This window comes from Saccopteryx bilineata, chromosome 5 (genome assembly GCF_036850765.1).
Source record: "Saccopteryx bilineata isolate mSacBil1 chromosome 5, mSacBil1_pri_phased_curated, whole genome shotgun sequence".
Classification (NCBI taxonomy): domain Eukaryota; kingdom Metazoa; phylum Chordata; class Mammalia; order Chiroptera; family Emballonuridae; genus Saccopteryx; species Saccopteryx bilineata.
This window is the reverse complement of record NC_089494.1, coordinates 145,778,609-145,794,611: the sequence shown is the minus strand read 5'-3', so window position 1 is coordinate 145,794,611 and position 16,003 is coordinate 145,778,609. Positions and strand designations below refer to the sequence as shown.

The following is a 16,003-nucleotide window of genomic DNA, read 5'->3' as shown; positions in this document are numbered from 1 at the left end:
AATGTTTGATAGAATTCACTAGTATAACCGTCTGGGCCTGGACTTTTATTTTTGGGGAGATTTTTAATAGTTTTTTCTATTTCCTCCCTGCTGATTGGTCTGTTTAGGCTTTCTGCTTCTTCATGACTCAGTCTAGGAAGGTTGTATTGTTCTAGGAATTTATCCATTTCTTCTAGATTGTTGTATTTGGTGGCATATAATTTTTCATAGTATTCTACAATAATTCTTTGTATTTCCATGATGTCTGTGGTGATCTCTCCTCTTTCATTTTGGATTTTATTTATTTGAGTCCTGTGTCTTTTTTCCTTGGTGAGTCTTGCCAAGGGTTTGTCAATTTTGTTGATCTTTTCAAAGAACCAGCTCCTTGTTTTATTGATTTTTTCTATAGTTTTTCTGTTCTCTATTTCATTTATTTCTGCTCTGATTTTTATTATCTCCTTTCTTCGGCTGGTTTTGGGTTGTCTTTGTTCTTCTTTTTCTAGTTCCTTAAGGTGTGAAGTTAAGTGGTTTACTTCGGCTCTCTCTTGTTTGTTCATATAGGCCTGAAGTCATATGAACTTTCCTCTTATTACTGCTTTTGCTGCATCCCAGAGATTCTGATATGTCGTATTTTCATTTTCATTTGTCTGTATATATCTTTTGATTTCTGCGCTTATTTCTTCTTTGACCCATTCATTTTTTAGAAGTATGTTGTTTAGTTTTCACATTTTTGTGGGTTTTTCCCCCTCTTTTTTGCAGTTGAATTCTAGTTTCAAGGCTTTATGATCAGAAAATATGCTTGGTACAATTTCAATTTTTCTAAATTTGCTGATATTGTCTTTGTGGCCCAACATATGGTCAATTCTTGAGAATGTTCCATGTACACTAGAGAAAAATGTATACTCTGTCGCTTTGGGATGAAGTATCCTGTAGATGTCTATCATATCCAGGTGTTCTAGTATTTCGTTTAAGGCCACTATATCTTTATTGATTCTCTGTTTGGATGACCGATCTAGAGCCGTCAGCGGTGTATTGAGGTCTCCAAGTATGATTGTATTTTTGTTAGTTTTTGTTTTAAGGTCAATAAGTAGCTGTCTTATATATTTTGGTGCTCCTTGGTTTGGTGCATATATATTAAGGATTGTTATATCTTCTTGATTCAACTTCCCCTTAATCATTATGAAATGACCATTTTTGTCTCTGAGTACTTTTTCTGTCTTGTAATCAGCATTATTAGATATGAGTATTGCTACACCTGCTTTTTTTTGGGTGTTGTTTGCTTGGAGTATTGTTTTCCAGCCTTTCACTTTGAATTTGTTTTTATCCTTGTTGCTTAGATGTGTTTCTTGTAGGCAGCATATAGTTGGATTTTCTTTTTTAATCCATTCTGCTACTCTGTGTCTTTTTATTGGTAAGTTTAATCCATTTACATTTAGTGTAATTATTGACACTTGTGGGTTCCCTAATGCCATTTTATAAATTGCTTTCTGTTAGTTTTGTATCTAGTTTGATTCTTCTCTTTTATTTTTCTATCATTTGTTTTTGTTTGTTTGTGTTCCATACTTCTTTCCTCTGTTGCTACCTTTTTTAAGTCAAGTGTTTTTGTGGTGGTTTTTTTAAGGGTGGTTACCATTAAGTAATGAAAAGGGTACCTACCATATTCATTGTAGTACCCTATCTTATAAGTATTTCTGCACTTCATCATCCTTTGCTACTGTTAATCTCCATCTTCTCCCCCCTTTTTTTCCTTTGTTGTCACAGTTTAAGTTTGGTTTTATTGTGTTCTTGGTGGAGCTGTTACTTGTGGTGTTGTTTTCTTTTGTTCTTTGAATCTGGTTGGAAAACCCCCCTTAGTATTTCCTGGAGTGGGGGCTTTCTGTTGATAAATTCTCTCATCTTTTCTGTATTTGTGAATGTTTTTATATCTCCTTCATACTTGAAGGATAGCTTTGATGGGTATAGTATTCTTGGCTGAAAGTTCCTCTCTTTCAGGGCTTTAAATATTGGGGTCCACTCTCTTCTAGCTTGTAGAGTTTCTGCTGAGAAATCTGATGATAATCTAATAGGCCTTCCTTTATATGTTGTACTCTTCTTTTCCCTGGCTGCCTTGAGAATTTTTTCTTTGTCATTGGTTTGTGTCATCTTTATTATGATGTGCCTTGGAGTGGGTTTGTTGGGGTTAAGAAAACTTGGTGTTCTGTTTGCTTCTTGAATTTGAGGCTTTAGTTCCTTCCACAGGCTTGGGAAGTTCTTGTCTATTATTTGTTTGAGTATATTCTCCATTCCATTTTCTTTCTCTTCTCCCTCTGATATACCTATTATTCTTATGTTATTCTTTCTGATGGAGTCAGACAATTCCTGTAGGGCTTTCTCATTTTTTATTATTTTTGAGTCTCTTTCTTCTTCTCTCTGTTGTGCCTCAAGTTGTTTGTCTTCTATTTCACTAATCCTATCTTCAATCTGGGCTGTTCTGTTAGCTAAGCTTGTTACCTCGTTTTTCAGCTCGTGAATTGAGTTTTTCATTTCTGTTTGATTTGTTTTTATAGTTTCAATTTCCTTGGTAATATATTCTTTGTGTTCATTGAGTTGTTTTCTGATCTCCCTATATTGCCTTTCTGTGTTTTCTTGTATATCTCTGAGTATTTTTAAGATTTCTATTTTAAATTCTCTGTCATTTAGCTCCAAGGCTTCCAATATGTTAAGTCTTTTCTCCATAGATTTTTCCACATCTATTTGTGTTACCTCTCTTTCTTTTGTATCCATAATATTCGATTTCCTCTTTCTTATCGGCATCTGAGGGTGGTCTTATTGATAGCACTAATTAGAATTAATAAAGAGTAAAAAGAAAAAAAAAAGGGTAAAACACCCCACAAAAAAAAACAGTAATAATTTATTATTTCCCCTTTTTTTTCTCTCTTCTCTTTCCCTCCTCTCCCCTCCTCAGGGAAATATCGTGCCTATAATGGAGGACCTGATTTGGAGTGAAGAGTTCAAGGGGAAAAAAAAAGGGAGTAGGGACCTACTAAATGCAAAAAAAAAAAAAAAAAAGGAAGAAAATCTTAGACAAGCATAAGATGATTTGCTTGTAAGTGATGGTCAACTAAGAGATATAATGAGAGGGATAAGAGGGAATCAGAAAAAAGGACCAAAAAAGAATAATAAAGAAGAAAAAATAAAAATAATAAGTAAAAATCTGTTGTATTAAGTGGAGCGAAGACTAAATACAATGGAGACCTTGGGTTGGGAGGACCCAAAATGCCACAAAAATAAACAAACAAGAGAAAAATAAATAAAAACAAAAGCAAAAAAGAGAAATAAAGTAAAAAAAAAGCCTTGAGTCCCAAATTAACTAATTTGTTCGTGATTGAGGATTATATGGGAGGAAAGTAAAATGAGAAAAGAAAAAACGAATAGAAAGAAAAAATAAGAAAAAGAGAAAAACGAAGGAAGAAATAAAATAGGAGGAGAAAAAAACAAAATAAAGCAAGACAAAAAAAAAACCAAAAAAAAAACAAAAGAGGAGAGAGTGAGAGTTAAGTGTTTTGGAGTATAACCTTAAAGGAGGGTGAGGATGAAGAAGAAAAATAAAATGCAACACTCATGGGTAGTGTAGTTCAAGAAAGGGGAAGCATAAGATGGGCAGAGAATAGAAGGACCGAGGTGGAGGAAATAAAGGCAAAAAGGTAGAAGAAACAAACAACAACAACAACAACAACAACAAAAAATTAGTGGATCAAGTTGTAAAGTCTGTGGGTTTTTCTTGATTTTGAGAGGTTAACTTCTTCCTTTTTCTTTTCTCTCCCTCTTCCTAGTCGGTGACTCTGTACCCCAGGCTCTGCCCCTGTGTCACTCTTAGGTAGGGATTTGCAGTTGATGGGATTCTATGGCAATGTCATATAATTGGCTTTAGTCTTGCTGGTAGTCAAGGCTTGTTGGCGTTTGCAGGGTCCAACGATGAGAGAGTTTGCTTTCCTGGATTCTCTCTCCTAGTGCCCCCTTTCTGAATTAGCAGCCTGGTGATCCAGCTATAAGGCTGCAACTGCTTCTGCCTGGGGAGTAAGAGGCTCAAAGAGCTGGGAAATCCCCACTCTATCCCCACTCAGTGCAAGGCTTTGGGAAAGGCTCTGAGAGTCAGGGCCTCCAGTGTAATCAGGCGGGGGTGGGAGTCAATTGTTGTCAAGGTGACTGTTCAGCGCCTATCATTTAGTTGGACCTCTCAACCCAGGCTTTCCACACTTTGTAGCCTGTTTTTGCAGGGAAGAAGAGGCACTAGTCTCTGCTTACGACTAGTGTAGTATAGACCTTATTATCTGCCAAGTCCTTCTTGTTAGCGTTTATCCCTGAATATGGAGGCTCTATCAATCAGAAGTTGCCCCCGCCCCTTTAGCGAGAGGCACTAAAAAATATCACGCCTCTTGTCTTGGATCACTGAACTGATAGAGATCTTATCAATTAGAACCGAGGGTGCGCAGATTTTATGGTTAAGCTAATTTCAGTGATTGGGTCGCAGCTGTGTTTCCGAAGGTATTTTAGGCTGTCTGCGCGCGCCCCTCCCCCAACGCTTGATTGTTAGCTTGAATGGCTGGGTGAGGTGCCCCGCCCACGGAGAGAATCTCCCAAGCCTCTCCCGCTCGCCCCGCCGCTGGCGGCTGGCTGGACCGCACCAGGCGCAGGATAATGGAGCCCCCTGGGTGTGCGGGCCAGCAGGGCGCCCTGGGCGCGTGGAATGCCCAAGGCACGCGCGAATGGGGCGCTCCGGGCACCGGTGGCCAGCGACCCCCACTCGCAGTGTGCGGGCCGCTGGGAACGTCAGCGGTGCTCAACCAGACCAGGCGGGCGCGCGGCGGCCTCCAGCGGGGGCCGCCGCTCGTGGTGGCGGCTCGCGGGGGCTCGCGGTGGCTCGCGGTGGCTCGAGGTTCCCAAGTATATGGGCTGACTCACCGCAGGCGCACTCCCTCGCGGCTTGAATGAGCGTCGCTGCTGCGGTAGCTTCCTCCACACCCTCGTCTCTCAGATTCAAGTGATAACAGTCCTTTTGCTTTCAGTTTGTGTGGAACTCCGGAATGCTCCGAGGATAAATTTTTCTGTTTCTAGTTGATAAATTTGTTGTGATTTAGGGGAGAGCTGTCGGGCGAGCTTCTCACGGCGCCATTTCCGTGACGTCACCAGCTAATTCTTTTTAAATCTTTGTGAAGTAACACAGGATTTATGCAAAAAGAACTCAATTTAGTAAAATTGTTCTGTTATCAAGCTGAACTAAAAGCTTTATTCCTTTTAATTTTTAAGTTTAAAATAATGGGGACAATTTGCATAAATTTTACCACTACATATCCACCACATCCTGGAGCTGAAGACTCTTTGGGCTGAGTGCTTATGTATGAGCCTGGAAACAACCAGCTGACCCCAATTTCTTTGATGTTGAGTCTTGGCATATTTTTTTTATTTAGAAATCAACATAAAAAGTTATTTTTGCTTAAGAAATGTCTGCTTTTCCAAATGTTGGTGTTAAAGTGTCACTCTCAAATTACACATGTTTTCTATTTTTCTATTTTGATTTTGATTTATCTTTGACGTTTGGCTTAACTTTAATTAACAGTGAGTTTCTGTTTTGACTTCAGATTTTTTTGTAGTGATCAACATTGACAACATGACTAATTTCTGAGTCTAGATTATTTGATAGTTTTTGGAAATATTTCTGGAATATCAATATAATATGTGTAGCAAGATGAGTGGTATCATCTCCTTATGATAGTATACATTTGAGATACATTTTTATATAATAAATTATCTATAGATAAATTTTGACACTAAGAAAAGAGAGAGTAAGATTTTTCAATAACGGAAAATGTCAATGGGTTAAAAGACAATTGTAATGGAAGAAAATATTATCCATGTATTTTCTCTGGGTTTTAGTTTTCTTATATAAAAGCAAGAGTGGTATAAGCAATTGCTAAAGTACATTACAAGCCATATACACACACACGCACACACACACACACACACACAGAGTCTAGGGAACTGATAACCATAGAAGTTCAGTAAAAAGAAAATACAAAAAATATCTTCTTAACTTCACCTTTTTTGTGGTTTAAATATAGATTTGTTTTTGAAGAGAACTATAAATGACTTGTTTTTTGAAATATTTTTACTGTTTAAAAAAATGATTAGTTTCAAATCTAACTGTATTTTTATTTTATTTCTTCTTTGTTGAGTCTGTTAGTCCTTGAATTTAAAAAATCCTGAATATTGATGTTAGATAATTTAGGCAGATTTTCTGTCAAATTTTTAAATATTTTCTGCACATTACTTTGCTTTCTGTAATTACTTGAAAATTCTCATAGTCATTTACTAGAAGGATTTTCTTTTTCTCTAGTGCCACGGCCCTAGTCAAATAAGGATGATGTTTTTTAGCAATGAGAAATTCTAGTTGTATATGAGCTTTAGTTTTTTAGATGTTTAAAACAGTTATAATTCTTTATCATGTCCAATTTGATATGTGGAAATCAACACGACAAAACTATAAGCCTTATATAACACACATAGGCTCAATTTATAACCACTGTATGTACATATAACAAATATTATAGTCAAGGCATTGAGCTGTCACAGTGCCAGATTCCATTCTTTCATTAACAACATGGATGTTAATGAAAACCAGAATCAGGATACAAACATGGGCTATCTGCCTCCAACCTTGTCCTTTGAACCACCAAGCCATGGTTTTGAGATCATAGGTTTATCACATGGCCAATTAAAGGAAGGACTAATCATATCTTAATCTGCAGCAGCTGACAGTACATTATACGGAAATAAAGCTAGTCCCCACATTTCAAAAAACTGAAAACATCGTTAGTTTAGAGTACCTTCCAGCCCTCCTTCCTTCCTAAACACTATGGAAACAAGCAAAAACAGCATGATAGTGTTTTCCATTCACATTGAAAAGATTCTATTGCTTTGGTAGAAGATACCCAATTATACTTCTAATATCCAAACCACAAAGAATTGCTTTTCTTCAGTTTTGTTTTTTTCACCCATTATTAGGTGTATATCATTGAGGAATCTGGACTAAACATCCTGGTATGGTCAGAGATTGGCAGTAGAAGGACTGGTTGGACGTATGGACATGCACATCTCTCCAGTAACAGTCCATTTAAGGTGGCATTTGAAGCTGATTTGAGTGGAGATGAAGACATCTTTATTGCTCTTGATGACATCTCCTTTACCCCAGAATGTGTATTTGGAGGTAAGTGATTTCTTCAGAAACAGGGATGTTTTTATTTTGTTTTTAATGTCTAGATACAAAAACATTGAGAATTTCTGAAGAATTGCAATTTTTTTTCAAGTTCAGTCCTACTCATATATTGAAGAGCAGACTGTGTTGTAGAAAGTAAAGTTTTCTGTTCATGACACTTCACTATGAAATTTTCATGTCATCCTGGCAACAAAAGAACTTTGACTAAAGTTCTTTAAAAAAACATGGCAGAAAAATATTTTTAATATGGCTTTACTGTCTACTTTGTTTACTTCCCAAGGGTTGTAGTACTGTCTACTTTGTGATCCCTCTGGTCACATCTCATATTTCAGACTGTTTTTTCCATCTATAATAACTTGTCCCCTTCCCTGGGCTTTACCCCTTCTCCTGTTTATACTCTACAATCTAGACTTCTTATTCTATTGCATAAAGAAAGCAAACATCTTGTCTTTAACTCCTTTCCTAAGAAATCACCCGCATACCTAAAATCTGAATTTCTGCTACTTAAGATATTTCCACTTGCATGGGTATTTGTTCTCTTATAAATTTAGTCCTCAAAATTCATTGCAAGGCAGTATGATCATTGTCTTTCTCTTCCTCAATGCCTCTTCCAATATTTTGTTATTCTAGCCATAAATCTGGGTTCTTAGTCTTTTCGTGATGTTTCTTTGGATCCTGAATTCTGGGTATTTTCTACTTTCAGGTGATTCACCTTGTGTAAACACTGACCTTCACTTCCAGTCCCCTTCATAAATATTTTTACTCATTAATGTACTTTCATAGTTACGTTCTGGACCTTATAATATCTTCTGAAATTTTAAGGTTTAAATTTTAATTTAATTCTATGTTTTCTATTTTCTTATTACTCCTCCTAAACCTGTTTTCCAACATAACTAATAAAAAAAATATCATTTTAGGTTCTCAGTGATTTATGCTTTTTTCGTAAAACATTCTACACTCTTTTTTTCACTAATAATCCCAGATGTAATGATCTAACACCTCAATTCCATTTTAACCAGCACTTCGAATTTTTTATGTCCTATTTTTTTCATTTCAACATAAATTGGGTCTTAATTCTATAAAGTAATTCTGCTAAGTACTTTGCATATATTTATCTGACCTCCCTGGAGAATAGTTAAAAGTATCTAGCTCATGTTTGGTCATAACGTCTTTAAGTCAATCTTTAAAATTGAGTTATTATGACCATTGATGTTTTGCAAACTGTTGATGATCATGCTCATTGGGACAACTAGAAAAGTTGGTTTATCACTTTAGCTAAGCCTTCAAGGGTCCTAGACACATGTGTTTGCCATTCCCTAGCACTGTTTATCTAGAAGAATTCTTAAATCCTCCAACTTCCCCCTTGAGCTTTCTTTATTCTGTCAGTGTTATTATATACTTTAAATAGAAAACAGAGCCCATTTTAAACAAAGTCCCTTAATTTTCTCTTTTCTGCCTCCAAAAGTATCTACAACCAAATTATTTTTATCAGCATTTGTCTCAGTAAAAAAAAATCTACATTTTTCCAAGAATTAATGCCTCTCCTTGGCATTTATTTTTATTTTTCACAGCTATAATTTTCCCACTAATTTTGAACTGCTCATAATAAGAGGAGCTGTGTATTTCACCTCTGGCACCTAACACAGGAACTAAAAAGTTTGGAACACAATTTAGTGGGGATTGAGATGAGTCACATGGCTGCTGCTCCCAGTACACAGATGGGTACATGGTTGGCAGAATTGTTACCAGTGATATGGGTGGGCATAGTTCCTGCTGTGTCCTCTGTTGGATGAAACTGCCTCCAGGACCACAGTCCAGCAGAGCTGGCGGATCACAGATGGCAGACCGGTTACCAGGGTTGTATGTGTGTGTGGCTCCCGCTATATCCCTGGGTGAGTGAGTCCCAGGGGATACAAGATTGCCTCTGTGACTGTCTAGAGTAGGGCTATAGATGCATCACAAGGCTGCTTGTAGATCTGCTGTTTTGTCCAAAATCATGCTGATGGGTGTGACTCTCACCACGTCCTTGGGTGGGCAGGTCTGCCTTCAGACTATGATAGAGCAGCAGTCAAGACAGGTCACAAGACTGCCTTAGGAACCACAGTTAGGTTGAGGTTGGCTGGACTATTACTAGGGCACAGATAGGCGTGTCCCCTGCCAGTTTCTGGATAAGCAGAATTGTACGTGTACCATGCAAAACAGTGTTGGAACTGAATCACAGGACGGCTTCAGGGTCTACAGCCAAGACTAATGTCAACAGTCCTGCTTCCCAGGGGCACAAACAGGTGTTTCTGACCCCTGTGTGGGCAAGAATGATGCTAGACCATCCTAGGGGGTGGTCTAGGATGGAACCCAGTCTCAGGACCGCTCCAAGATCCACAGGTGATTCCAAGGTCAGTGGGCCTATTACTGAGAGCACAAACAGGCATGGCTGCTCCCAGATCTCTTGAAAGATAGAGCTGGTAAAGAACTTCAGCTAAGCAAGGCTACACTGTGTCCACTGGGGGATAGGGCTACTTCTGGACTATCGCCAGGACCTCATTTAGCGAGCCTGCCACCAGCTCAGGGGCCTGCCTCCTCAAAGTGGCTCTCCTGGTCTTGGGCTTTAAAGGGCTTTTACAGCCTTCTACCTGGATCTTAAAGTTCTACCAAAGACACTTTGTCCATGGACAACTGCCAGATTGTTGTTTGTGGGGAGGGGATATGGGACATGAGCTAAGGACCTCCTATAAACCTGATGTCATTCTGATGTCACATACCTCATAAAGACCTCATACAGACTTGTTTAAGGCTTTCAAGAAGGAAAATACACACACACACATCAGTAACTTGGATAAAAAACAATCTTTTAAGTATTAATACTGAGCCAGGAAAACTTCATTTTTCAGTAATGCTGGACAAAAGAAGCACTGGTTTCACATAAAATTCCAATTGATCAAATATTAATACATTTTTCTCTAAATTTTCTATTTTTGTTGTATGAAAATCCCAAGAATGGGATACAATTTTCCAGTGAAATATTATTGTAAAATATGGAAAAATTCTGATAGTAAAGAATCTGCTACAATGAATGTTTATTGAACAAAGCAAGAGAAAGGAATGTAAATGGATTTTCCCAGTATTCATTTATGTGTGTTCTTCTTCACCCAGCCCTTGAACAAGGGGAAGCCTTCTATACTATCAAAACTGCTTGCTTTTCCATCTTTCCTTAGTCTGGAGTCAAATTACTAAGGTAGCTCAATTAACTTATAATATTTTTCAGATCTTATAATAAGAAATCCAGGTTTTTACATTTAGCATACCAGCTTTTTATTCCTGTTCAGATTAACATCCTATGATGAAAAATAGCTAACTCTAAACTTGATTTCAACCTCATATTAGGATTTTTATTCTTCTTTTAACTATCCTCCTCATTCTACCCCCAAAACATACACTCTCCCATAACACAAAGAAATATAGAACTATGGCATTTGTTACCACAAGTTACCTGTACTTTTTCCTCCGTTTAGAAGATTGTCCTGTAACAGTAGCCCCTCCCCAACCCAAAGACTCTGCTTTCTCTGTTATTATTTCTCCATTCTCCCTTTAATTACTTTTAGTTTCCCAGAACAACATTTCCTAAATGAAGACATTCTTGATCTAGTAAAACAAACGGTGGGATTCAGCCGGTTTGCACTGGTTCGGTAGAACTGATACCTAATTTTTTGTTGAGTTTGGTGAACCAGTTGTTCAAATGGCACTTGTAATCACGGTTCTCTCTAAGGTGGGTGCCTGGGCAGCTGCCCAATGTGGAAATCACAAATTTCCATTCCTTACTCTTTTTAACATTAATCTGTGCAACAGCGTATTCTAAGCGCCCATAGTAATGTTCATTTGGTGCATAGGTAAAAAAAACTGCAAGTAAGGATGCCAATTAAGAAGCAATATGGAAATATCTTAACAGTTTTATTGGTTTTTGTCAGGTATTATTTAATATTTTTATTTATATTTTGAAACTCTTTCTTATAACATAATCTATTTTTGTGTACCTCTTATTGTTTTTATTTAAGTATTAAATGCATGAAATAGTAAACGACCTTTTGGTATATTAGTTTTTTTATACTTAAAACAGTCATTAGGGCAGAGAACCAGTCCTTAAAATATTTGAATCCCAGCACTGAGTAAAATATCTCCAGCAATTCTGAGTCAGCAGAGAACCATGTTTATTTTCACAGAGTTTGTTTTCTCTAGGTAGAAAACAAACTACCTAGAGAAGAATTGGTAGCCAGTTGAATTCTCTAGGTAGAAGGTATTTGCTGTTTTTCTCCTACAACTTGAAACATAAAGGATAACATTCTTTTTCATGCTAAACAGACGTTTTACAAGGCTGGTAGGGCATTGCTGTTTTAGAACTATATAAGAACTTTTAAAGTATTAGAAATAACAATAGGAGAGCTATTATTATAGAATGCTTGAAGATATGTTACATTTCTACATAATTTTGTCTAATAAGTGGGCAAATACCAGTAGACACAACTAGAGGGGGAGTGATAGTGGAAGCAGATTATCTCAGCACCAGAGTTTACTGATGTCCTGGGTTAAATAGTATTTCCCCAAAACTCATGTCCTTCTCAGAACTTTAGAATGTGACCTTATTTGAAATTAAGGTCTTTGCAGATGTAATTAAGCTGTAAGTTAAGATAAGGTCACACTGGAGTAAAGTTGGCCTTAATACAAAATGACTGGTGTCCTTACAAGGAGAGGAAAAGGGACACACAAACAGGCACACAGGAAGAGGACCATATGACAAAGGAGGCAGAGACTGAGTTGATACCTCTATGAGTCAAGAAATGACAAGGATTGCAAGCAAAACCGATAGGTAAGAGAAAGGAATGGACTGAGTCCTCCTATAGAGCCTTCCTTCAGAGAGAGCACAGCTCTGCTAACCCCTTGAATTCAGACTTCTGGCCTGCAAGACTATGAGAGAATAAATAAATGCTGTTTGAAAGCACCCAGTTGGTGGTGCTTTGTTACAGCAGCCCTGGGAAACTAATATAAGTGGCAACATTGAGGTCTGCATCATAATCAAGAAATGGATCCAAGCCCTGTCCAGATAGCTCAGTTGTTAGAGCGTCATCCAAAAAGCAGAGGTTACAGGTTCAATCCCTGGTCAGGGCATATATAAGAATCAACCGAATATGGCATGAGTAAGTGGAACAACAAATCAATGTCTCTTTTATATCAGGGGTCCCCAAACTACGGCCCGCGGGCCACATGCAGCCCCCTGAGGCCATTTATCCAGCCCCCGCTGCACTTCCGGAAGGGGCACCTCTTTCATTGGTGGTCAATGAAAGGAGCACATTGACCATCTCATTAGCCAAAAGCAGGCCCATAGTTCCCATTGAAATACTGGTCAGTTTCTTGATTTAAATTTACTTGTTTTTTATTTTAAATATTGTATTTGTTCCCGTTTTGTTTTGTTTTTTTTTACTTTAAAATAAGATATGTGCAGTGTGCATAGGGATTTTTTCATAGTTTTTTTTATAGTCCGGCCCTCCAACGGTCTGAGGGACAGTGAACTGGCCCCCTGTGTAAAAAAGTTTGGGGACCCTTGCTCTATATATATATGTCTCTGTCTCATTTCCAGTCTCTCTAAAAAAATCACTTATAATAATAAAAAAAAACTGGGTTCAAGACTTCATTAAAATCCTTACTGCCTATTTGACCTGATTTTTTTCATCCATGAAATGGCTATTGTCAAGATTTAGAAAATGTGCCATGTCTAAAAGAGTTTCATTAACTACTTCAAGGCAATTAAATAATCATTAGGAAAACCTAATAATTATTAAGTAATCTAAGACATCTTGTCTTACACTGAATAACATTTCTAATTGAAAAGTGCTTATGTTCATTATATAAATATACAGTAAATAACAAGATTTGCTGCAGTATATTTAAAAGCTGAGACTCCATTTTAGAGGACTAACTTTATGAACAATTTTTCCAATTAGATTCTTTTTGTTGAATCAAAGAAAATAGATATTTAAGGAAGAAGGCAAATTGAAAAAAAGAAGAAGAGAAAGAAATACTATCCTAGGGCACCTTTTTTCTCTCCTTAAGTTGGCAAATGTGAAATGATAGCAACTAGCAAAGTAACAAACAATATAAAGAATAATGTTGATAAGGAATTCAAGGGGAGTAGGCAGCCACAAGTTTCCCTTGTTTATATTACCACTGTTAAACCATTGTTCTTACCTCACTCATGAATCAAAATTCTCATTCTTGTTTCATATTTTTGGACTTGAACAATTTGCATTCAAGAGACTACACTTGTCTTGGTACTCCAAGACAAGTGTAGTCTCTTGAACGCAAATTATTTAAATGTGGAAATGTTTGTTTTCATCATCTTCATCATTTATACCATGTTTAGTGGAGTAGTCTACTTGCCTAGAAGAGTTCCTGTTATATAGTAGATAGTCAATAAAAGTACTGTGAATAGAGAAATAAATATGTTAAGTGAAAAGATGAATAAGGAAAAGCTGTCTCCAACTGAACTTATATGGTACTGCTCTTCACTACCATCAATGAACTTACCTTCCAATCTTGTTCTCAAATACCTGTTTGGAAAGGGGGGGAGAGGAGGGAGCATTTTTATGGCTGAGTAATATTTCATTGTATAAATGAACCACAGCTTTTTTATTTATTCATCTACTGAAGGACACTTAGGTTGCTTCCAAATCTTGGCTATTGTAAATCGTGCTGCAATAAACACAGGGACGCATATATTCTTTTGAATTAATGTTCCCACTTTCTTTGGATGTATACCCAGAAGTGGAATCCCTGGGTCATAAGGCAGTTTCATTTTTTATTTTTTGAGATAAGTCCATACTGTTTCCACAGTGGCTGTACCAATCTGCATTCCCACCAACACTGCACAAGGGTTCCCTTTTCTCCTCATCCTTGCTAACACTTGTTGTTTCTTGAGACTAATTGATAATACCCATTCTGAAAGGTTTGAGGTAATATTTGATTGTGGTTTTAATTTACATTCTCTGAAGATCAGTGATGTTGAACATCTTTTTATATGTTAATTGGCCATTTGTATGTCTTCTTTGAAAAAGTGTCTATTAAATCCTTTGCCCATTTTTAAATTGGATTGTTTGCTTTCTGGTGCTGAGTTTTAGAAGTCCTTCATAAATTTTACATATTAACCCCTTATCAGATGTATATTGGCAAATATATTCTCCTATTCACTGAGTTGTATTTTTATTTTCATGATGGTTTCCTTTGCTGTGCAAGAAATTTTTAGTTTGATATAGTCCCACTTGTTCAATTTTTCTTTTGTTTCTCTTGCTCAAGGAGATATATCAGTTTGTTCTTTGAAAAACTAAAGAAGATTGACAAACCTTTAACCAGACTCATAAAAAGAAAAAAAAGAGAGAATTCAACAAAATAAAATCAGAAATAAAAGAAATTATACTAAAGAAATAGAAAGGATTGTAAAATATATATATCATGAACAACTACATGCCAACAAATTGGAGAAGCTGGATGAATGAATAAATTTCTAGAAACATATAATCTTCCAAACCTGAATCAAGATGAATCAGAGAATCTGAATAGACAGATTGCAACTAGTAAAACTGAAGCAGTAATAAAACAAAGAAATAAACAACCTCCCAATAAACCAGATAGATTCACAAGGGAATTTTTCTAAACTTTCAAAGAAATAACACCTATCCTTCTCAAACTATTCCAAAAATTTCAAGCAAAGAGGAGACTTTCAAACTTATTTTATGAGGCCAGCGCTATTTTAATTCCAAAACCAGATAAAATAACTAAAAAGAAAAAAACATTATAAGCCAATATTTTTGATGAACATAGATGCTAAAGTCCTCAACAAAATCTTAGCAAGCCAGATGCAGAAATACTTCAAAAAGATCATACACCATGATCAGCTGGGATTTATTCTGGGGATGCAAGGTTGGTAAATATCCACAAATCAATAAACATTATACACCACATAAAGTGAAGTATAAAAACCACATGATTATATTAATAGATGTAGAAAAATATTTGATAAAATTTAGCACCCATTTGTGATAAAAGCTTTCAGCAACATGGGAACAGAGATAGTATACCTCAACTCAATAAAGGCCATATATGACAAACACAGCTAACATTATACTTAGTGGGGAAAAAACAAGCATTTCTCTTATGATAGGGAACAAGATAGGGATGTCTACCTTCACCATCCTTATTCAACATGGTACTGGAATCTTAGTCATAGCAATCAGGCAAGAAGAAGAAATAAAACAGATCCAAAGTTGAAAGGAAGAAGTAAAGCTGTCATAATTTTCAGATGGCATGATACTGTATATAGAGAACCCTAACAAATCCACCAAAAAAATTTATTGGAAATGATAAATAGATTCAGTAATGTAGCATAATACAAAATAAGTATCCAGTAAACTGCATTTTTATACACCAATAATGATCATCAGAAATGATAACTTAGAAAACAATGCCATTCAAAATTGCTTCAAAAAGAATAAAATACCTAAGAATAAATTTAACCAGGATATAAAAGACCTGTACTCAGAAAATTATAACACTGAAGAAAGAAATTAAAGATACAAATAAGTAGAAGAATATGCCATGTTCGTGGACAGGAAGAATTAACATCATTAAAATGTACATACTACACAAAGCAATCTATAGATTCAATGCAATCCCCATCAAGATACAAATGATATATTTCACAGAACTAGAACAAATACTTCAAAAATTTAT

General features: G+C 36.4%; 1 protein-coding gene across 6 annotated transcripts in view; it reads left to right on the top strand.

Annotated features, from left to right (window-relative positions):
• MALRD1 (MAM and LDL receptor class A domain containing 1) overlaps window positions 1-16,003 on the top strand; it is a 794,026-nt gene that overhangs the window by 630,213 nt on the left and 147,810 nt on the right. For all 6 annotated transcript variants that reach the window (XM_066232773.1, XM_066232772.1, XM_066232769.1 and 3 more), the window contains one exon: window positions 7,021-7,222. In XM_066232773.1, the coding sequence (XP_066088870.1) occupies window positions 7,021-7,222 (202 nt within the window). The remainder of the gene's footprint in view (window positions 1-7,020; window positions 7,223-16,003) is intronic.